The following is a 22,145-nucleotide window of genomic DNA, read 5'->3' as shown; positions in this document are numbered from 1 at the left end:
AACGCGAAGCTCGCTAAGGTTGTTTGGAACCGGAAAAGAATCTGAGATAGGAAGTCGGTTGGATTTTTTGATGTTAAAACATCCAGCTTACTAACCTCCTCAATCGCTTCAGTTCAACCCTTGCTCGCTCCTGTCTAGCTTCAAACACGTCCATCACCTCGACTCATTCGATCGTTGCGATCCACATCCGGCTGCTGTTTGATCTGGTTCACCGTAACGAGACTATGTCCCTCGATTTGGAACCGATTTGGGGGTGAAAGCAGGTCGTCACTTTCCATGTAGAACAGCGCCGAAACGGCACCCAGGCCGCTGATTCCGTTTGTTTTTTTTTTTTGGAACGACGTCGTGACTGTAACCGAAACCGGTGAAATTTGTTTTGTTTTGATTTGAATATGACATTTTAACTCACCAAGGTTCCTATAGGCATGGTGGGATTTCGTTAATATATTGACGAAATGAAGCAATTATTTTAATGCGTTGATAATGTATAGAGTAATCTACGTGCGTATGTATTGAGTGTACGTACACGACAATAAAGTGAGGTTAAATTTTGTCAGGCAGCAAAACCAAATGGTGCGCTAGTGTGCGTACGCGAAACGTCATAAAGCTCTATTGACCGATCTGTTCGACCCCTAGGTTGTACATAAAAATTGACATAGGGCTTTAGTACCCAATTTGCATGGTACCAACATTACAAAAAAAGTGAAACGCCTTTTTTCTGATGTTGGCACCACTGCACGGTTTTGACTTTTTGGGCGTGCACCATTCTTCCCCCATTAATAAGATTCTTAACCGAGTCACGTAGTCTAGTGGTAACGCTTCCGCCTCGTAAACGGTAGATCGGTAGAACTTTTCAGCACTGGTATTCAAAGGTACTTATTTTCCATTCTGTTATTTTTTGTAGGGAAAAGTAGGCCGTTTAGTTTTAGAAGGACAGGAAAAGTTGACAGTTTCACAGCGGAATTGCAAATAGCAAATTACATCACCGATTTGAGTGCTACAAAGTTTAACTTTTCAGCACTTGCATCGAAAGTCTTCTTGCATAAACTACTTTTCTGTATTACAGCATCGTCGCCAACAGAAAGAGTTTTCTCTGATGACAATGATGACATTCTCCAAACCATTTTGAAAATTTTTATTGAAAACCGATAAACACATATCACAATAAACCTGCTATTCAATAAGTCTCTCTGTATGGGTTGTAACAAAAAATCGTTATGCTGCAGCACGCGGGACGAACGCAACCTTCAGGCCGTCCTTGGGCTTTAGCGTCAGCTGGATGATCAGCTTCGGTTCCGGGCCGGTGTCCGTGAGCCGATAGTTGCGGATGAGCTTCGAAAGGGTGCTCTTCAGCTCCAGCATGGCGAACTTTTGACCTGTTTAGGGCGGAAATAAAATTATTATTGTTTAATAATTGGGTCGTACAAAGTTGACTCACCAATACAATTTCTTGGCCCTGCGCTGAACGGGATATACGCGTACGGTGAACTGAGCTCGGTTGTCCGTTCTGGACTAAACCGCTCCGGGTCGAACCGTTCCGGCTCCTCAAACTGCGTTGGATCGCGATGCATCAGAATGATACCAACGTTGAAGTTCGAGTCCTCCGGAACCACCTTGCCATCTATTCCATAAGAGAAACGTTTTATTTATGCGAAATTTTGAAAAAGTTGAAGATCCTACCGATTTCAGTCTTTTCCGTAAACTTCCGTCCAATGATCGGTACTGGTGGGTACAACCGAAGCGACTCCTTGATCACCAACTCCAGGTACTTCATGTCTTGTAGGTTGCGATAGGTTGTGGGTGCGTTCAGGTCCTTTCCAATGATCTCAGTAACCTCTTGGTAGACCTTTTCCTGAATATCGGGATGTTTGGCCAGCAACATCAGCGTGAACGTAATCGCGATCGTCGTCGTGTCATGTCCTTCAAACATAAAGGTGTCCACCTCCTCCTGGATTTCTTTATCGGTCAATGGTCGCCCATCGATCGAAGCTTGCAGCAAGACGTCCAAGAATGCCATCTTCTTCCTGGTTCCAACGCCCTCTTCGTCAGCGGTGTCGTTCGTTTCGATCTTCTCAGCCAACAGTTCCTCCCTTCTCGATCGAATGATCGAGGTTGTGAAGTCATGCAACACCTTGATCACCTTATCCTGGCGCTTTTTGTCCGTGGAGAGGTTGAACAAAAAGTCCGACCTTTGCCAAACCTTCATGAAACGACCTGCTAGCAGGTAGCTCAGCTCCGTAACCGCTCGTACGTACTTGGAGTCGGTGTCCGTTTGGGCGTTGATCGAGGTGCCCATGGCAGTTTCTGGAAACACGAGATCATCAATTACTACTTCGGAAGATCTTACAATATCCTACCACAAATAATGTCCAACGCTGCCAACGTCACAAAGGGGTAGATGTTCACCAACTTCCCGGTAGCCTGCTCCCTCAACCTCTGCACCAGAACCGTGCTCTGCTTGTCAAACACCTCGACAAACTGCTCCAGAATCTTGAAGTGAAACGCCGGCGTCAGGATCTTCCGCTTGTTGAACCACTTCTGCCCGGTGCTCAGCAGCAGTCCATCGCCGAGCCACGGGATCAGAAACTTGTACAGCTCGCTCTTCCGGATCAACTTCTGGCTGCTCAGCACCGTTTCCGTATCCGAGTGGTTGCTGCAGAACAGCGCCAGCCTGCTGCCGATCCACACGCAAAACAGCTTGCCATACTTCCGGCTGAGGTTCGTTATGAAGGACCAGGTGTCTGAGAGTGGGAAGAGTGGAAGGGTGATTGAGTTGGTACTTTTCGTGTATGTGCTTGTTTGTTGAAAACAAGTTACAGAGAAGTCCACTTTGCACGTCTGGACAATGCAGTTCTAGAAAATGTTTGATTTGTTGATGTTCAAATATCCGCAAAACTATACCAGCTGATAAAGAAATCGAGAGTATGAACTAGGGTATGTTAACCAATAGTGGACACCCTACACGGAGAATCGTGAACATGTGTTCATGAAAATCGGAACCACGAAGAAAGTGTTCAAATCCCATGGAACGTTTTTCAAAACAGACCATTTTTTGTCATTTTTTTCTTTTATGCTGAAAAATAGCCAATTGAAAATATCGCTTTTTAGCCTGGTATAGAACCTCCGATTGTGGACCCGGGTCCACCAGAGGAGGACTGTTATTTTTATAACAAATTTAACCTAACAGAAAAATAAAACCCATTTTTCCAAAAAATGATCAAGGAAAACTTGTATAAACCATACCCACAGGAAAAATATTTATCTGAATCTGTCGTAGTAAATTTGCTACGAAAAAAATTTTACCTTTTATTACAAATTTTGCAGCAAAGCCCGTAAATCATGTTTGCCCATGTGTAAACCATGCAAAAGGGAGCTGTGTTCTATCCCTCGTCTGCTCCAGACCAAAATCTATGATAGAGCTGTCAGACCAAATCTGTCAGACCAAAAAGTAAACAATCTTGGTTGTAGACATAGATGCACAGAAATCAAGAAAAAAAACAATTTTAACCATATTTCTATTTTTCAATTCTTTAACTGGTTTCGGGCGGCAAAATTATTTATACGTCAGAAAACGATTAAATGATACGGCGTCGTGTTAACAAACAATCAATTAAGCAGCGAAGAGCTTTATTTTGCCACTTTAATTTTGAACGCGTTTTTGGTGTTCACCTGAACAATCTAGACATTAGTTATGCGAATTTGTGATCATTTGTGTTCCATCATTCCCTTGGTGTAAACATGTCAGCGACCTGACGTTTTCACCATCACATATAATTAGGTTTTACGACGACTCGGTTTTTAGGTTCTAACCTTTTGACAGCTTGGCTGCACTGTTTACATTTTTTGCACGTGTGTCTCAGCAAAAATGTGTGTGCGTTTGCGCTCGTGACGTCACGCTGTAAAACCTAATAGGGACGTGGCATTACATCGTGCTCCAATCTGTTTTTTTAAGAGCAAAAGTGGAAAAGTGCTGAGTCATCGTTTAAAAATAGACGGCGTCCTATCTCGCCCAGTCAAATGAAGTCGATAAAGTAGTCGGTTTCGATGGAGGAAAAATGTAAAAAGCGACGCCATCTCTCAATGCTGACGCGTCCCCGAGCAACACTTCAGAGAGAAAAATATATTGATGCTCTGTCCCTCACATTTCATTAAGCGACAATGGCGCGGTGGTAGTGTGTCAGATCATCAACCAATAAGTTGATGGTTCAATCCTCGTTCTGTTAAGACTTTTTAATACAATACAATCAAGCAGCCGACGGTAATGTCGATAATTGTCGGTAACGGGCAAAATTGTCACACCGCTATATAACAAAAAAATGCATTAGAAAAGTTTTCATGCAGAGTTTCTGATAATAATAATATATTATCCAGAAATAAATAGAACTTCAGTATGGGAAACCTACTTGAACAAAACGACAAATTCACATTATATTACTGAACATAAAAATCTAATATCCAGACAGATTCGTTATCGTGTGGTACAACTATATGACACAGTGTGAATCATTATTCACCTCTGGCATTCTATCCACTTTCAAACGAGGCGTTATCTTGATTTATACGCTGCTTATTACCACTTTCCATGGAAATCTTCCCTATTTCTAACTGTATCATTATCGGCATATCTTAACCAGCATCTGCGCTGTGACAGAAGTCTCTTAAATTCAACGTTCTAACTAAATTATTTTTTAAACCCCTTTCGTCATACCTTCCGGACTCTTGTTAAAGTACAAATAGTAGCATCCGATTAGCGGGAACGCAGCCGGTCCTGGCCACTGGTGGCAGTACTTCAAGTTCCGTCGAACCAGCAGATAGTTGACGCTCAGTACTGCCACTACTAGAGCCGTTAACCACTCCAGCAACGAAAGTGCCATCCTTTTTGGCGTAACCAATCAAAACAAACACTTAGCGTTAGATAAGCGAATCTGCTTCTTCTAAATCACCGTATTTATAAATAGTAAGTCGAAGCAAACTTTTAACTAGGTCTGTCCCAGTTGGCAGACGGCACCGGACTGAATCGAGAGGAGAGAGGAGAAAAGTCAAGCTGAATGATACCGATGAGTCGTGCAATCATATTGGTGAAGAACTTTTGATCTCACCACAACACGGACGCCTGTGTGAGCAGTGAACGCGCGCTAAACGAGACTTAATAACAACGATTTAATTAGGGCTGAAAGCTTGGAAGTTGTGCTGAGAAACGAAATGGGATGCTGGGATGATGTTTGACTTTTTTTTGAGCTTCTTTTTTGAAAGTGTTAGAAGATTGCAAAACAGCATGAAATGACTTATTTCGGGGGGAAAACTGGTTTCAAATAAGAATTGCAAATTTAGACCAACAATTATCGTCACGTTTCTAGCTAAACACAATCAACGCGAGTTCATTTTTTAAGCTTCTAATGAATGGAACTCGCTGAGAGCTGACATCTGTTGGGAAAAAGTTATATTATTGAATGGAAAGCTATAGTTTCCCGGTCCAATTAAAACTTTTATGAGAAGAGATTGACTCTATAAAACATAACCGAAGTATTAAATTTATAATTATTTCAGAATAAATATCTTCCCGAGCAGACGGAAATAACTTGGGAAGGTCAGTTTTTGATATTGTGAGAAGATCGAAATATGTTATTGGGATGATCAGATTAGTTGTTAAAATAACAAAAATCAATAACAAAGATTTGCATAGCATAGCATAGCATAGCATTTGTGTCTACCCGTAGTTGCTACTTCGTTATTGACCAGGACCCCCAAACATTGCTCCGTGGACCACAAATGAAAAGTAGGAACCAATCATCACCCCTTCGCAATTTTCAAAGGTCCCTATCGTGCTGATCAATACCGACGCCAGCCACGACCAGTGGTAAGACACGGGGTGGATGGGAATGTTAGTCCGATACTTGAGTGATGAGAGACGCTAAATCGGCTGCGTCTCCGACAAAGTATCAAATGAGTTTTAAGGGGTTAGAAAGATGAGTATGAGGTCAGGATTCACTATGGTAGGTGATGCGATCATAAGCAATTTGTTTATCGGTTGAAATTTTAAAAATCTTAGGCAGCCGGCTGCGGAAAGATAGCTATCTAGGGATTTAAATATAGTATTAATTCGACCGCGACTCTCCAGAAATTCTCCGTCGGCGTGCCTTCCGATCAACGGTGATGTAGGAAGGGCTTCATTTATTAAAATGATTTTATATCATAAGCCTTAAAAAATATTCGACCGCGTACCTCCCAATCATCGATGATATAGAAAAAACTTAATCCAGCAATACGACTTGCTAGTCTCAAAAAATAGGTACGTTTTTATAGAAAACTATAAAAAGAAAACAACACAAAAAAAACTCATTGGCCAACGAAAGCGAGTGAAAAAAAACAATGAAAAAAAGAAAAAGGAAAAACTGCGCGTCCCGAAAAGCACCACACTAATGATGCTCTTTTTTAATTATAATGACTAATCACCCCAAAAAATCAATAACAAAGATTTGTTCGAAAAATAACTTAAACTGTTATTATGTTGTTATTTCAATAACATATTTTATTATATATTTTATTTAATTGTTTTGACATTAACTACAGCGTTCAAACAAACTTTAAATGAAAGTTGAAGTTAGAATTCATCAAATAACACAGTTTTGACATTCATAATGTGAACTTATATCCAAATAATTGATAAAACAAGTTGAAGTGTCCGGGATTCGAAGCGTCCGGGAATTCGAATCTTGACGTTACTTAGAAGCTTTTCCATTTGTGCGGTTTGTGGTAATTTTATTTCTAAGTCAGAATACCAAACGAATAACAAATCTTGTTATTAGGAGAGTTTTTGAAATGTATAACATTTCCTCTTATTAGCGTGTTATTAAACATTTTCAATATGGCTCATTCCACCTGAAGTTTGCAAGAAAAAAATGCAAATTTGAAAATTACCATCTCTGATTCTGCTCAAATTTGACAGAGCTGTTGAGACTATCAAAACATGCAAAAATACCGAATTTCATCCAAATCGGACCACCCCTTCCATTTTTGTACCCTCCCAAAAAATCGACTTTTTGGCGATTTTTGAGCGAAACCCCTATCTTCAAACGACGATAACTCAGGAACCACAAATCAAAGAGGGTCAGTCTTAGACTCAATTTTGTAGGATTTTTTTTCTACCTGTATTGCGCAATTGAATACTTTAAATGGCCGTATCTCAAAAAAGCCCCATTTATTTTTTTTAAATTTGACTTCACCATTGTATTCTCCGTTCGATTTTAGATAATAATCACTTGAGCATGAGCATGAGCATGAGCATGGTTGACTGCCAATGAGCTGCTACTCCGTTATTGACAGATCAGCTGAAGTTAAACAATGAATCAAAAATGATCAGTGGGAGCCAACCATCCGTTCACTGTTTAACCCCTGAAGACCCCGACTTTATTAGTCAATACCGGCGCCCTCCCAAGAAGCCTGCAGTTCAACGAAAGGGAGGAATGTTAGTCCGATAGTTGAAGTTGCAGACTCATCAAGCACATAGTTTTTCGCTATATACTTGTTGATACCGCTTGAGACCGTTGAATCCACAGCATCTCCTTCAAGCATCACGTGATTATTTTTTTTGCGTTAGTAGGATAAGGTATTGGCTTTTCGATGCCTCCCGAGCTACGATGCTATGGGGAGGACTTTCATAACAAACCCGTCGGCGAGCCTTCCGAGCAACGATGCTATGGGAAGGTCTTTCTAATTAGCACACCAAAACACTCGCGCACAGGTATTTAAACACTGAATAAATGTAATTTTTCATCACGATTACCCAGACGACATTGATGATATAGGAAGGACTTTTTTACAGTCATTTACAGTAATACTTAAACTTATTTTAATGCAACAATTCACACGACGTCGTGCCTCCCGATCAACGATGATGTAGGAAGGACTTGAGCAAGCCAATCAGGATGAAACACGAAATAAAATTCTTTTCCTTTCACACACAATGCCACATAATTGAACGCGCGTCACCACCCAACAATTCGAACTGATTTTCTTCTGCTTGTGGGCAAGCCAACCAGGATGAAACACGAAATAAAATTCTTTTCTTTTCACACACAATGCCACATAATTGACCGCGCGTCACCACCCAACAAATTGAACTGATTTTTTTCTGCTTGTGGGCAAGCCAACCAGGATGAAACACGAAATAAAATTCTCTTCTTTTCACACACAATGCCACATAATTGACCGCGCGTCACAACCCAACAAATTGAACTGATTTTCTTCTGCTTGTGGGCAAGCCAACCAGGATGAAACACGAAGCAAAATTCTTTTCTTTTCACACAAAATGCCACATAATTGACCGCGCGTCACCACCCAACAAATTGAACTCAAAAAAGCCCCATTTATTTTTTTAAATTTGACTTCACCATTGTATTCTCCGTTCGATTTTAGATAAGAATCGCTTATCGACAAAAAGGAATATGTTTTGTTCCAGAGATGTTTTTGGTTTTGGTTTTGGTTTTGGTTTTGGTTTTGGTTTTGGTTTTGGTTTTGGTTTTGGTTTTGGTTTTGGTTTTGGTTTTGGTTTTGGTTTTGGTTTTGGTTTTGGTTTTGGTTTTGGTTTTGGTTTTGGTTTTGGTTTTGGTTTTGGTTTTGGTTTTGGTTTTGGTTTTGGTTTTGGTTTTGGTTTTGGTTTTGGTTTTGGTTTTGGTTTTGGTTTTGGTTTTGGTTTTGGTTTGGTTTTGGTTTTGGTTTTGGTTTTGGTTTTGGTTTTGGTTTTGGTTTTGGTTTGGTTTTGGTTTGGTTTTGGTTTTGGTTTTGGTTTTGGTTTGGTTTTGGTTTTGGTTTTGGTTTTGGTTTTGGTTTTGGTTTTGGTTTTGGTTTTGGTTTTGGTTTTGGTTTTGGTTTTGGTTTTGGTTTTGGTTTGGTTTTGGTTTTGGTTTTATTTTGGTTTTGGTTTTGGTTTTGGTTTTGGTTTGGTTTTGGTTTTGGTTTTGGTTTGGTTTGGTTTGGTTTTGGTTTTGGTTTGGTTTTGGTTTTGGTTTTGGTTTTGGTTTTGGTTTGGTTTTGGTTTTGGTTTTGGTTTTGGTTTTGGTTTGGTTTTGGTTTTGGTTTTGGTTTTGGTTTTGGTTTGGTTTGGTTTTGGTTTTGGTTTTGGTTTTGGTTTTGGTTTTGGTTTGGTTTTGGTTTTGGTTTTGGTTTTGGTTTGGTTTTGGTTTTGGTTTGGTTTTGGTTTTGGTTTTGGTTTTGGTTTTGGTTTTGGTTTTGGTTTTGGTTTTGGTTTTGGTTTTGGTTTGGTTTTGGTTTTGGTTTTGGTTTTGGTTTTGGTTTTGGTTTTGGTTTGGTTTGGTTTTGGTTTGGTTTTGGTTTTGGTTTTGGTTTTGGTTTTGGTTTGGTTTGGTTTTGGTTTTGGTTTTGGTTTTGGTTTGGTTTTGGTTTTGGTTTTGGTTTTGGTTTTGGTTTTGGTTTTGGTTTTGGTTTTGGTTTTGGTTTTGGTTTGGTTTTGGTTTTGGTTTTGGTTTTGGTTTGGTTTGGTTTTGGTTTGGTTTGGTTTTGGTTTTGGTTTTGGTTTTGGTTTTGGTTTGGTTTGGTTTTGGTTTTGGTTTTGGTTTGGTTTTGGTTTTGGTTTGGTTTGGTTTTGGTTTGGTTTTGGTTTTGGTTTTGGTTTTGGTTTTGGTTTTGGTTTTGGTTTTGGTTTTGGTTTTGGTTTTGGTTTTGGTTTTGGTTTTTTTTGGTTTTGGTTTTGGTTTTGGTTTTGGTTTTGGTTTTGGTTTTGGTTTTGGTTTTGGTTTTGGTTTTGGTTTTGGTTTTGGTTTTGGTTTTGGTTTTGGTTTTGGTTTTGGTTTTGGTTTTGGTTTTGGTTTTGGTTTTGGTTTTGGTTTTGGTTTTGGTTTTGGTTTTGGTTTTGGTTTTGGTTTTGGTTTTGGTTTTGGTTTTGGTTTTGGTTTTGGTTTTGGTTTTGGTTTTGGTTTTGGTTTTGGTTTTGGTTTTGGTTTTGGTTTTGGTTTTGGTTTTGGTTTGGTTTTGGTTTGGTTTTGGTTTTGGTTTTGGTTTTGGTTTTGGTTTTGGTTTTGGTTTTGGTTTTGGTTTTGGTTTTGGTTTTGGTTTTGGTTTTGGTTTTGGTTTTGGTTTTGGTTTTGGTTTTGGTTTTGGTTTTGGTTTTGGTTTTGGTTTTGGTTTGGTTTTGGTTTGGTTTTGGTTTTGGTTTTGGTTTGGTTTGGTTTTGGTTTTGGTTTTGGTTTTGGTTTTGGTTTTGGTTTTGGTTTTGGTTTTGGTTTTGGTTTTGGTTTTGGTTTTGGTTTTGGTTTTGGTTTTGGTTTTGGTTTTGGTTTTGGTTTTGGTTTTGGTTTTGGTTTTGGTTTTGGTTTTAGTTTTGGTTTTGGTTTTGGTTTTGGTTTTGGTTTTGGTTTTGGTGAAGTCACTAATTAGATTTTCAAAAAAACTTTGAAAAAGATGGGTATTTATACTTCAGAAAAAAAGTAATGTTATTAAACTCCTCAAAATCCTCTGAAACATGTATCCCATCAGTAGGGAAAATCTTTTGACCGAAATGTCAAGCGTAAGTTGTTTTATATCGCAAAATTTGTAAAATTTTATGTTATAAAATGATAGACCCCGTAAAAAACTAGATTTCCCACGTGAAAAACAGTCTGAATTAGGACAGCAGGTTTAAGATGACCTATCACCACCAAAACTCACCCTCGGGATCCCGTTTCCGGTAGATGTGCACACTTCCAAACACAGGATACTTTGCCGGCCCGGGCAGCATCACGGAATACTTCTTTTTCGCATCCCGAACCAGATAGTTGAAAAGCAAAACCACTAACGGAACTAGGACCAGTGACCAAAACATTGCCACCAGACAGTTGGTTTCGTACTGAGAGAACTTCACCTCGATGAACTTCAGATTATGGCAATTTACAAGCCACCACCAGCGACGAAGTGCAGTATCATTGCGCGGAATTCTGCCATTGATAAGTTATTTTCGAATGTTTGGAGATAAGATTAGCGGTGTCGCTTAATTGAGCGTTCATGTTTGCTCCAAACCATTGACTCGATCCTAAATCACTACTTAATCGAAGTGGCTATGCTTAGGAGAGGCTCGTCATCATTGAGGTTTACGTAACCCAAGTTTGTTTTGTTACTTCACTTTTAATAGAACAAAACAAACAGCACGCGAATCAGGTTAAGATCTGCTGCAGATGATAACGGCAAGTTACTTAGTTAGCGGCTTAACAGTAGTAGTTGTAAATAGTCCATAGCTAAAATTGGCACGCCATGACTGATGTAAAGGCTCACGCAATGATGAACGTAAAGGCATCTACTTAATTAAGTATCGATTTTGCCTTCTATGTACAAAGGAATGTCAAACTGGTGCGTGCGAAAAACTCTTGTTTCAAAAATTGTTTTTCGACAAAGAACAACAATCAGTCAAATCAAATTATTCGCTCTACAGCATTGTCTTGACAATTGAGAGATTCCTACTCGAAACAAGTTGTCCGAAGGCTTGATTGTTGAGGCAATTGCAAATCTCTTTTTACACCTTAGCTTCCATCTACCCCGGGATTCGAACTGACGACCTTAGGATTGTTAGTCCAACTGCCTACCAGCGACTTCACCGAGACAGGACCAAGGGAGTCGACTCCTACACCTGGACTGAGCTATCGACCTAACCTCTAGGTTAGACCGGGGCCAACATTTACTTCCCCGTCCAACGGAAGGCGTGATCAGACAAATCTCGTCTCGAAAATGCCAACGGGACCTTCTGGGATTGAACCCAGGCCGGCTGAGTGAAAGGCAACCATGCACACCCCTACACCGTTGTTCTTTTTAACTTTGGTGGTAAATATATCAAACTTTTTATTGCTTTCAAAATTATACATTAAGAACAACAAAACTGTTATCCAAGAATTGTAAAACACAAACTATGAACCTTTTTTGGTTACAGAAGTCCCAGAGATCACCTGTCAAATTATCGTCTTATTTACAAAATGATGTAAACAGCTGTGGTTTGGTCAACTCTAGTTATTCACAAAGTTCTCGAGGATGGTGTTATAAAAATAAACAAAAGAATTCATCCCTACAATAAAACAAGACTGCATCCAACGTGCACCACAGAAACCAAGAGGAGCAACTAATCGTACTGCTTAGATCAGCCAACTACACGACCAAGCCCGTGAACTTGGGCCGATCAACCAGTCGGCTTCAGAGCCTAAACTTAGTAAACAAGCGCACACGCTCAGCCACAAAACGCGCGCTGGGAAGCCGGTCAAGTCGACATTGATAAGCGCTCGGCAGTTCAGCCACTTCTAAGCTCGACCAGTTTTGTTCTAATACTTGATAGAAAATAACGCAGCAAAGGGTTGAGTTCGCTCAGTGATTGAGAAGCGTTCTCGGTGGTAGCACGTGTGCGTCAACAGGTCGGTTTTCGGTTACGGTACGGTAGAAGAGAAGCGTTACAATCGGTCGCACTGTAGATCGTAACAATGTGGTACCTGTTGCTGTTGCCGATCGTTCTGGTAGTCCTGCTGGCCGTCGATCTGTACCGGCGCAATGCCCGGGCACTGGAAGTGGCCCAGCAGTACTCGGGACCTCCGGCACTGCCGATTATCGGCAACGGACTGTGGTTCGTGAACAAAACGACCGTTGGTAAGCCGTTGATCTGCCTTGGTTGGCTGGAAATGGTGCTTAAAGTTTGGATCAAAGGTTCTCGAAAGAGTGATATTTTGTGTATAATAATTTGTGTCGCGTGTTGAAAAAGGCAGACAGTGACAGAGACAGTGATTATCGAGTAACAATTGATTAGTACACAATATTGTTCAAGAATAAAAATCATAACAATATTGATATCAATTAAAGTGAACCCAAGGATTTGAAAACAAATATTGCTGTCCAACATGTCGGAGTATGTTGAAATGTTTGGTTCAATAATCCAAATTTTTAGTTTTTGTTTTTGGGTGTTTTTAATACCCCTGACTCAAGGCGGTTTTAAAAACACCCAAAAAGCAAAAACTGGTAATTTGGTTTATTCCACCTTTTCAAAAAAAAAAACTCCAGATGTGATATTTTTTAATGACGTTGTTAAGCCTATTTCTGTGCAAATATACATTAAACGGTTCATGTAAGTGATCATTTAAAGGGTAACTGTGGATCCAAAACTTCTTTGAATGTTGAGAGAACAAAACCAATGAGAAATTGTTGTATTTATGCGAGTAGGAAAAACAGAGGCGACAACGAGTGAAAACATTTTTTTATCAAACGAATCAAACAAATCAAAATGTTACCCATTTTTATCCAAAAAAGTAACCTAATCCACCTATTTGGTTGAAGCTTTCATCCCATCAAATTTCAAAATAAAATTTAAATAAGAGCTTCAAACTCTTCCAGAACAAAATGTGCAGAAACGCTGAGAAAATGTTAATATCTCTTAAGGTGAAGCCGTTGATCATTTTTGAAGAAAATTAATCATCACTCTAAAATATTCTGTATTAAATTCAATTTAACGCATGTGCCGGGTGTTGAGTTCTTTAAGACACTGAAAGAATTTTCGATCTAAATCAAATGCGTTTAAAAATTTATATAATTTTGTGGTACAATCATTGACGTCCTAGTTGGAAATCATTGATTAATGACGATTTCCATAATTTTTTACAAGGAATGGGATAATCGTTTCCAAAAGGATCAGCATGTTTAGGGCACTATTGTAAACAACTTGTTGTGTGAATTTTGTCAAAATATTGAAAGCGACGCAAAATTTGCACCCTCTGTAGGTAAAAAGCTGAAATAGTTTCTTTTTTCCACACATTTTGGCGATTTTTCCCATGCAAACTGTAAGGGCGAGCGAGGGGGGGTAATATTTTCATATCAAATCCATATGAATGTTTGGACTATCCCCGTTCATTTGCGGGGTGAACGAAAACCTTTGGTCGGGAAAAATTATGGTGATTGGAAATAAAGGAAAAAGTTAGAAAGGTTTGTTTTTGGGAAATTTGGGAAATTTTGAAATTTTTTGAAATTAAATATGTCTTTATTGAACTTTCTTATAATAATTACATTTCTTTTACATGCTAAGTGGTATGGCCTAATGCTCTTCATCTTTGTTATATTTTTCGTTTTATTATTAACTGATCACATTTATTTTATTTACTTCAAATTGTTTTACATTATTGCATTGAATCGAATACATTTGGGTAAAAAGAAAAGAAAAAAAAACACTTTAACAACTAATCCTAACTTAAAACTAAAAAAATAAAAAAATAAAAAAAAAATCATTGAAATATTCAAAATCATTAGAACGAGTAAACTACGAACTGTATTTTAAGATGAATGCTCCAAGAGTTCTTACTTGTTCCTGGCGAGTTTTGCACCCACGCAGTGTTGTTGTCATCTCGATGAAAATGTTCAGAAGTTCTTGTGGTGAAAACAGGTCACTGCTGCCTACATCCGTTGATGCAGGTTGGTTTTCCCTTGGTTGCTGACTGAAGCCAGGAGGTGTTGTATTCTCTGCAACTTTTTGCCGCTGATTCAACGGCAATGGCTGCAGATTTGGAACCACTCGAACAGATCCCGCTCCAGGTGACGCCAAAGCAGGAAAATCCACGTCCGTGAAAGTTGGTGGTGTTTTGCGACGATTTGGTTGGTGCCTCGTCGTCGCTTGCTGCCGAATTTTTACAAACTCAGCTCGTTTTGGGCAGCTTCGATTCTTGGTCGAATGGTCGCCGCCGCAATTGAAGCATTTCGCTTCGATGTTCTCGTTGATTGTGTTGCAAGCTTCAGTTTTGTGCTCACCTCCGCAGGTTGCACAACGACTCTTGATGAAACAGTTTCTTCCACCATGTCCAAACTGCAAGCAGTTCGAACATTGTGTCACGTCACGGTGCACTGGACGATAACGTTCCCAAGTCACGATGATGTTGAAAATTGCCCGAACTGCCTTCAGCTCAGGCGGCGTTGTCGATCCTTTCTCGAAATGAACCAGGTACAGTTGATCACGATACTTGATGTCCTTGTTGTGTCTCGTCATCTTGAAGACTTCGATCACGTTCAACTTAAGAGTTTTAAGCTCTTCTTTAAGCACACTCACATCCATGTCGTACAGGCCTCGGAGGACCTGTTTCATGGGGCGTTTACCTGGATCGTCATGGCTGTAGTATTCAATCTTTGTGTTGTTCAGGAAATCTCGAACGTAGTTGTAATCCTTTCTGGTAGGTAGCAGAATTTTGAGTCCATCAGCACACAAGCGAATGGAAGCTCGTAAAGCACCAGATTTGATAAACCCGGTCAGCCACTTTCGCACCGAATCCGATGACGATGTTTTCACAAAAATGGGTGGCAATTTTTCCCGTCGTTCAAATTCTTCCTTCTCGCTCACGTCCACAGGGAGGGTAGCAAACTGGTTTCCAGACGAATTTTGAGCGTCCTTGCTCAAACTGCCTGGCTTTACAGGTAGCGCTTCGGCATTCTTTAGCTTCTTCAAATCTACCGATCCTGCTGGTGAGGACCGCCTCTTTTTCTTGCCGTGAGGCATTTTTGCACTTTTTAAGCACTTTTCAGGAGCTAATATCCAGGAGTACCTGACTGTTCGGTGGTCCACAAGGGAATCCACTTGTCTCAACAAAGGATCGGTTTATTCTGGGGAAATTTGGGAGAAACGGTGATGAGATAGAAATTTGGTGTTAAAGGGACTTTTGTGTAAAATTCGACGCCCGATTTGATGGCTTACTCAGAATTCCGAAGAAACGTATTTTTCATCGAAAGAAAAAAAGACATTTAAAAAATACCGTTTCTCAACTGTTAAAAAAAATTGGAACATGTAATTTTAAGAGAAATTAATGTACTTTTCGAATCTACAATAATCCAGAAGGGTCATTTTTTTCATTTTGAACAAAAAATTTCATTTTAAAATTACGTGTTTAAAAAAGTTTGTCGTCGTCTATGGCCGTTCATCGTCACCCGCGACAGACACGGACGACAAAAAAAAGAGAAACGCAAAAAGTTTTTTTCAAAACTTTTTTTCGTGATGGTTACTAGCAAACCCCTTTCCCAAGTAACATTTTAGGCTTTATCAAAGCTGTCACAACCGCTATAAAACCTATCAGCAAAACCAACATTAAAACCACTAAGTCGTAACAGCCTCCCCAGAACCCCGATAGACCTCTGTTAAAACCCAAAAGGACCTCCGCAAAAGGTTGTCACGGCATCTCAACTGTGCACGAAAAAGTGCAAATTTGAAAATTACCCTCTCCGATCCTGCTCAAATTTGGCAGGGCTGTTGATACTATCAAAACATGCAAGAATCCCGAATTTCATCCAAATCGGACCACCCCCTCCATTTTTGTACCTCCCCAAAAAATCGACTTTTTGGCGATTTTTTACCAAACCTCCTAGTTTCAAACGACGATAACTCAGGAACCACAAATCTTAGAGGGTCGGTCTTAGACTCAATTTTGAAGGAAATTGGACGTAGAATCCATTTCCGTGATCAAAATTTTGATTAATTTATTTTGTCTACCTGTATTGCGCAATTGAAAACTTTAAACGGCCGTATCTCAAAACACCCCAACTTATTTTTTTTATTTGACCTCACCATTGTGTTCCCCGGCCAATTTTACATAAGAATCACTTATCGAGAGAAATGAATATGTTTCGTTCCAGAGATATCGAATTTTAATGTTTTGTGTTTTCGAGATAACCTACATCTGCTTCATTCGCCACATCTGCTAGAAGCACACAGGCGGACTGATCAGTAACTGCTACCTGGTGTTCTGGGAGATGATTAATTTAATTTATATTTTTATAATTTTACGCAAATATTTATTCAAATGACTAATAGGAGAAATTCTAGTATGTTTGGCAGGTTAAGTCCTCGCTCCTAGTTTCGTCCAATTTGCTCATTTTAACTATTTAAACAACAAATTTTGCAAAACGTTTGATAGAAACTTGCTTGTTCACTTATTATTGAGCTATTAATCACTCGATTTCAGTTTAAAACGCTTTTAATCAGCTGTAGTTGAATGCCAAAGCGCTGATATGGCAACATTACAGGAACGCTGGAATTAGATGCTGTTCCCCTATCTTGATCAATCTATTTTTGTGAAAGGAATATTTATTGGGTAATTTTACGTGTTGCTAACCGTTTTAGAGTACCTCCGAGGCCATGACTAGGGCCTTTATCATGGGCGGTAGCAAAATAGTGCCATTCAGCAAAAACTCCAAAACCTGCTTTATTATTATTATTATTATTATTATTATTATAGTTTATTATTGACAACTTACCATAATTTGGCAAATCCGATTTATGGTTTGAAAGATTGATCATATTAAATCAATTTTTATATTGTAGGCCAGCTCCATTTGATTAAAAGAATCCAAGAATAATATAAGAAAAAAATACTGTTGTTCGGACGGTGTCGAAATCATCGCAACTAAATTTGGGGAATTAGCCGCTTTGCAGCAGATCAAACTTCGTTATTTTCTTACAGTTTTCAGTTTTATACTTTCCAGAAATCCTTTTCCTGCTCCTTGTGATCGTATCAACAAATTTTATTAATTTTAGTACATATTTTTTACTCACTAATGTATCGTGCACTTATTGTTCAATCACGCAGAAAAATAAGGCTTATTTGAATCAACAAAACATTTTGTTGATTTGAAAATCAAGATTTTTGTTGAATCAACGCTAAACGTCAAAGCAACTTTTTCAAAACAACAAAAGAGTTTTGTGGAATTGAGAAAATCAAGGTTTGTTTCAACGCAAAATCGGCGTTGATTATATTCAACAAAATTTTTGTTGAAACAAACCTCGTACAGGCTGATTCTACAAAACATTTTTCTGCGTGATGTTACTAACAAGATTAATTGCATTTTCCTGCTCGCTCCGACGGAATCCAATTCTGCCCTTTACTGTGTGTCGTTATTGCTCTGTCCTGTGGGTTAGCATAGAAATTTACTTCATTCATTTTTTTTGAGCAGATAAACATTCGTGATTCAACTCCAGTTTCCTACAGTGTTATACAGTCAATTTTTGTCCAATTTGATTAAGATTATTTATGATGAAATATTATTTCAGTAAATGGCCAGGTAGCAGTTACTGATCAGCCCGCCTGTGTGCTTCTAGCAGATGTGGCGAATGAAGCAGATGTAGGTTATCTCGAAAACACAAAACATTAAAACTCGATATCTCTGGAACGAAACATATTCATTTCTGTCGATAAGTGATTCTTATGTAAAATTGGCCGGGGAACACAATGGTGAGGTCAAATAAAAAAAATAAGTTGGGGTGTTTTGAGATACGGCCGTTTAAAGTTTTCAATTGCGCAATACAGGTAGACAAAATAAATTAATCAAAATTTTGATCACGGAAATGGATTCTACGTCCAATTTCCTTCAAAATTGATTCTAAGACCGACCCTCTAAGATTTGTGGTTCCTGAGTTATCGTCGTTTGAAACTAGGAGGTTTGGTAAAAAATCGCCAAAAAGTCGATTTTTTGGGGAGGTACAAAAATGGAGGGGGTGGTCCGATTTGGATGAAATTCGGGATTCTTGCATGTTTTGATAGTATCAACAGCCCTGCCAAATTTGAGCAGGATCGGAAAGGGTAATTTTCAAATGCTGTTCCGCTTCAGATGGAATGACCCATTTATTAAACCTACAAAGGAGTTCAAGGCTTTACAACTGAATCCTAACAACATGAAAAATGACATTTCATAAGTCTTCAAACGTCTTATGCCAAATAGATGTTATTTTGGCTAAAAATAAGTCTTTGTCTTGCCAAATGATAAAATGGAGATGGTTTGCAAAAATGGCGATATAAAAAAAAGATATTGGAGGAAAATAAAATAATTTGAAAGCTTATTTCTCGCTCGCTCAATGGCTCAAATTCAGCTGTGGTTGAATTTTTATTGGGGAGATAGAACCACAAAAATCAACTCGCTTCATAAAAAATCATTATTTTTAATCATAGTTTTTAATGTTAAAAAAGGTACTTGACAGCTAAAACACTCTTGGTTTTTTAGAAGCATGCGATAAAACCATTTGCCATGACCGGTGGGTTTTCGAGACTCTCTTAAAACTTTCATAAAACCTTATTGAATGCCATTTAGCTTTTATTGTCACAAGGTTTTATGTCCGAGGCATAAACCCCTGTTAGGACCTACAAATTAGCTCTTGCTTATTGATGGCGGTGAATGCCCAAATAAAACTATTAAGCAATCATAAAACCTTAATAAAACTAAGTGGTGGCTAGTTGGTTTAAAAATGTTACTTGGGATGTTTATATATAATTTTTTTTGTAATTGTCTGCTCTACAACTTTGTAGAACATTATTACACTTTAAGAAATATCCTGCGAAGTAATAAAAAGATGTAAAAATACATGTTTCAAAATTTTGATAACGCAATTAAATCGGGCGTCTAATTTTACATAAAAGTAGCTTTGACATCAAATTTCTATCTCATCACCATTTCAAGCTGCAAATTATTGAAAAACTACTCTTTTTCGCATGTTTAAAAATGCAAGGGGTCGTACCGCCCCTCCGTCACGAGATATCAAAAAACGGAACTCGGATTCGTGGGACAAAAGTTACCCCTTAGGACAAAGTTTCACGCAAATCGAAGAGGGGTCGGGGCAACTTTTCCCGATTTCGTGTGAGTTGGTAGAGAATTGCCCATTTCAGATTAAACTTCAAATAAATAAACAACATTTTAATTCAAAAAAATCAATCCACAATCTTTTTGATTTACTTTTTGATCCCGTGACTATACTTTAAAACTGTTCTATTAGCTAAATTCTTACCTGTTCCCGACTGTTAATAAGCAAGTTAGATTTAAATCACCTGTGATTGGATAGCGTGACCACGATGTTGTCGACATCTGATACTGAACGATCAGTATAGTGATCAGGCCATGATGAACCATACAATCAAAAAAGTGATTCCCCTTATTCAAACGCAAAATGCAATACGGTACAAGACTTTATTTACTGGGTGTTAATTCAAAGCATTTGAAACTTGATTTGCGTTCAAGTTTCAAACAACTTCGTTACAATTTGAAATCCAAATAACGAATTTACAATATTTGGCAAAAAAATATGCTCAATTCGAAAGATCTTTAATGCATTTATTATTTTACAGACTTCGTGAATCTCATCCAAAAACTGACCGACGACTACGGCGACGTGGTTCGCTTCTGGATGGGTCCTCAGTTCACCATCTACACCGGAAATCCCAAGTGGATTGAGGTAAGTTAGCCGATTCCCACCTCTTAACAACTGCCCTTTACTTTCCCTCTCACCAGGCGATCCTTACGAACCGCAACCTGACGAACAAATCCGACGAATACGGGTTCCTGTCCAACTGGCTGGGCGATGGGCTGCTCCTTAGCAAACGACACAAGTGGCACGCCCGACGGAAGATCATCACCCCGGCGTTCCACTTCAAGATTCTGGACCAGTTCGTGGAGGTGTTTGATCGGAACGCTGCTGAGTTGGTTGACGTTCTGGGCAAGTTCGCTGCGAACGGAAAGACCTTTGACGTGTTTCCGTACATTCTGCTGTACACGTTGGACGTGATCTGCGAAACGGCGATGGGAACGTCCGTCGATGCCATGCGGAACTCCGACTCGGAGTACGTGAAGGCGGTCAAAGAAGCGGCCAGTATCTCGATCACGCGGATGTACGACGTATACATGCGAACTCCGCTGTTCTATCTGACCCCTGGCTACCAGAAGCTGCGAAAAGCAATCAAAATGCTGCATGCCTACACCGACAACGTGATCGTGTCCCGGCGGATGCAGCTGGAAGCGAGCTCGAACCAGTCCGCAGAAGTTGCCTCTGAAGAGCACGAGTACGGCGGCAAGAAGAAAGAGGCCTTCCTGGACCTGCTGCTCAAGACCTCCATCGAAGGACGACCCCTCACGAACCTGGAGATCCGCGAAGAAGTGGACACCTTTATGTTCGAAGGTCACGACACCACCACCTCCGGCGTCTCGTTCACCCTCTACAACCTGGCCAAATATCCGGCCATTCAGCAGAAAGTTCACGATGAAATCATTGCCGTCTTCGGAACCGACCCCCACAAACCCATCACGATGGCCAACCTCAACGAACTCACCTACCTGGAAATGGTGATCAAGGAAACGCTCCGTCTCTTCCCCTCGGTTCCCATAATTGGACGCAAATGCGTCGAGGAGGTCACCATCGAGGGCAAAACCGTCCCGGCCGGAACGAACATCATCATCGGCATCTACTACATGGGACGGGACCCTAACTACTACGACAACCCGCTCGAGTTCATCCCCGAGCGGTTCGAGGGGGAAAAGTCCGTTGAGAAGTTTAACCCGTACAAATACGTCCCGTTCAGCGCCGGACAGCGCAATTGTATTGGTGAGTTTAGTGGTTAACTTATATTATAAGTTTATTTTTATTGTATTCTCCCATTCCAGGCCAAAAGTTCGCTCTCAACGAGGTGAAAAGTGTGATATCGAAGCTTTTGCGCCACTACGAATTTGTGCTGCCCGCGGATCAGAACCACGAACCGCCGGTGCTCTCGTCTGAGCTGATTCTGAAGCCTCACCACGGAATCCCGCTACAGATCAAACCCCGAGCACCGCTGACCCACTGATGTGCACCAGTTCAAAGATTCGATAACTAGCCGTACTTAAAACTAAGGAACGAGATTGAATGAAATGTGATACGTTTTTGCTGGAACTATAGGTACATTGTAAACAAAGTTAAGCTGTTTTAAGCACTGATTGTCTGAGTCAGATGCTCCAAAGAAACTACGACAACGTAATAAAAGATGTTTTCTCAAATAATGACTTTAATCGCATTACTTTGTGCCGTACTAACCGCATACCCCGCACACTTGCTAGTATAGTAGAACCGGCTTTGTGCCTGGGAACTAGAGATGGGCTTTTTTGAGCGAACCGTTCTTATGAACCGGCTCAAGCTAAAGAACGAATGAGCGGCCGCTCAAAAAAAATGAGCGGCGGTTCATTTTGTGAACCGGTTCTTTTCAAAGAACCGTCCAATCAAAGAGCGAGCCAAAGAACGAACCGAACGAGAGCGAATGAGCGAGAGCGAATGAACGGAAAGAACGAACGGAGCGCTTGATAAGCGTCGCTCGCGCCGTCGTCGACGTCGTCGAACGGCGTCGTTTTCGCTCACTCTTTCGTTATTTCGCTCT

The 22,145-nt window shown here is 39.8% G+C and overlaps 2 protein-coding genes across 2 annotated transcripts in view; one reads left to right on the top strand and one right to left on the bottom strand.

Annotated features, from left to right (window-relative positions):
* Positions 1-1,051: 1,051 nt before the first annotated feature.
* Positions 1,052-22,145, bottom strand: part of LOC6054549 — a 32,057-nt gene continuing 10,963 nt past the window's right edge. Inside the window, exons 6-14 of the mRNA XM_038260814.1 lie at positions 20,722-21,075; positions 20,518-20,663; positions 20,254-20,470; positions 12,459-12,638; positions 10,663-10,936; positions 2,358-2,741; positions 1,681-2,304; positions 1,439-1,621; positions 1,052-1,376 (exon numbers count right to left, since the gene is read on the bottom strand). Of these exons, the coding sequence (XP_038116742.1) occupies positions 1,216-1,376; positions 1,439-1,621; positions 1,681-2,304; positions 2,358-2,741; positions 10,663-10,936; positions 12,459-12,638; positions 20,254-20,470; positions 20,518-20,663; positions 20,722-21,075 (2,523 nt within the window). The 3' untranslated portion in view covers positions 1,052-1,215. The remainder of the gene's footprint in view (positions 1,377-1,438; positions 1,622-1,680; positions 2,305-2,357; positions 2,742-10,662; positions 10,937-12,458; positions 12,639-20,253; positions 20,471-20,517; positions 20,664-20,721; positions 21,076-22,145) is intronic.
* LOC6042289 (cytochrome P450 4d1) lies at positions 12,311-21,776 on the top strand. The gene is made up of 4 exons (XM_038258818.1): positions 12,311-12,612; positions 20,094-20,200; positions 20,257-21,343; positions 21,403-21,776. The coding sequence occupies exons 1-4, from the start codon at positions 12,450-12,452 to the stop codon at positions 21,579-21,581; spliced, it is 1,536 nt and encodes a 511-aa protein (XP_038114746.1). The 5' UTR covers positions 12,311-12,449; the 3' UTR covers positions 21,582-21,776.

Source organism: Culex quinquefasciatus, chromosome 3, assembly GCF_015732765.1.
Source record: "Culex quinquefasciatus strain JHB chromosome 3, VPISU_Cqui_1.0_pri_paternal, whole genome shotgun sequence".
In the NCBI taxonomy this organism is placed as follows: Eukaryota; Metazoa; Arthropoda; class Insecta; order Diptera; family Culicidae; genus Culex; species Culex quinquefasciatus.
This window is presented reverse-complemented; position numbering and strand designations above follow the sequence as displayed.

Coding starts and splice junctions, on each gene's coding strand:
- LOC6042289 (XM_038258818.1), top strand. CDS start 12,450: ATGTGGTACCTGTTGCTGTTGCCGATCGTTCTGGTAGTCCTGCTGGCC. Junction 12,613..20,093: donor CGTGAACAAAACGACCGTTG/GTAAGCCGTTGA, acceptor ATTATTTTACAG/ACTTCGTGAATCTCATCCAA. Junction 20,201..20,256: donor GAAATCCCAAGTGGATTGAG/GTAAGTTAGCCG, acceptor CCCTCTCACCAG/GCGATCCTTACGAACCGCAA.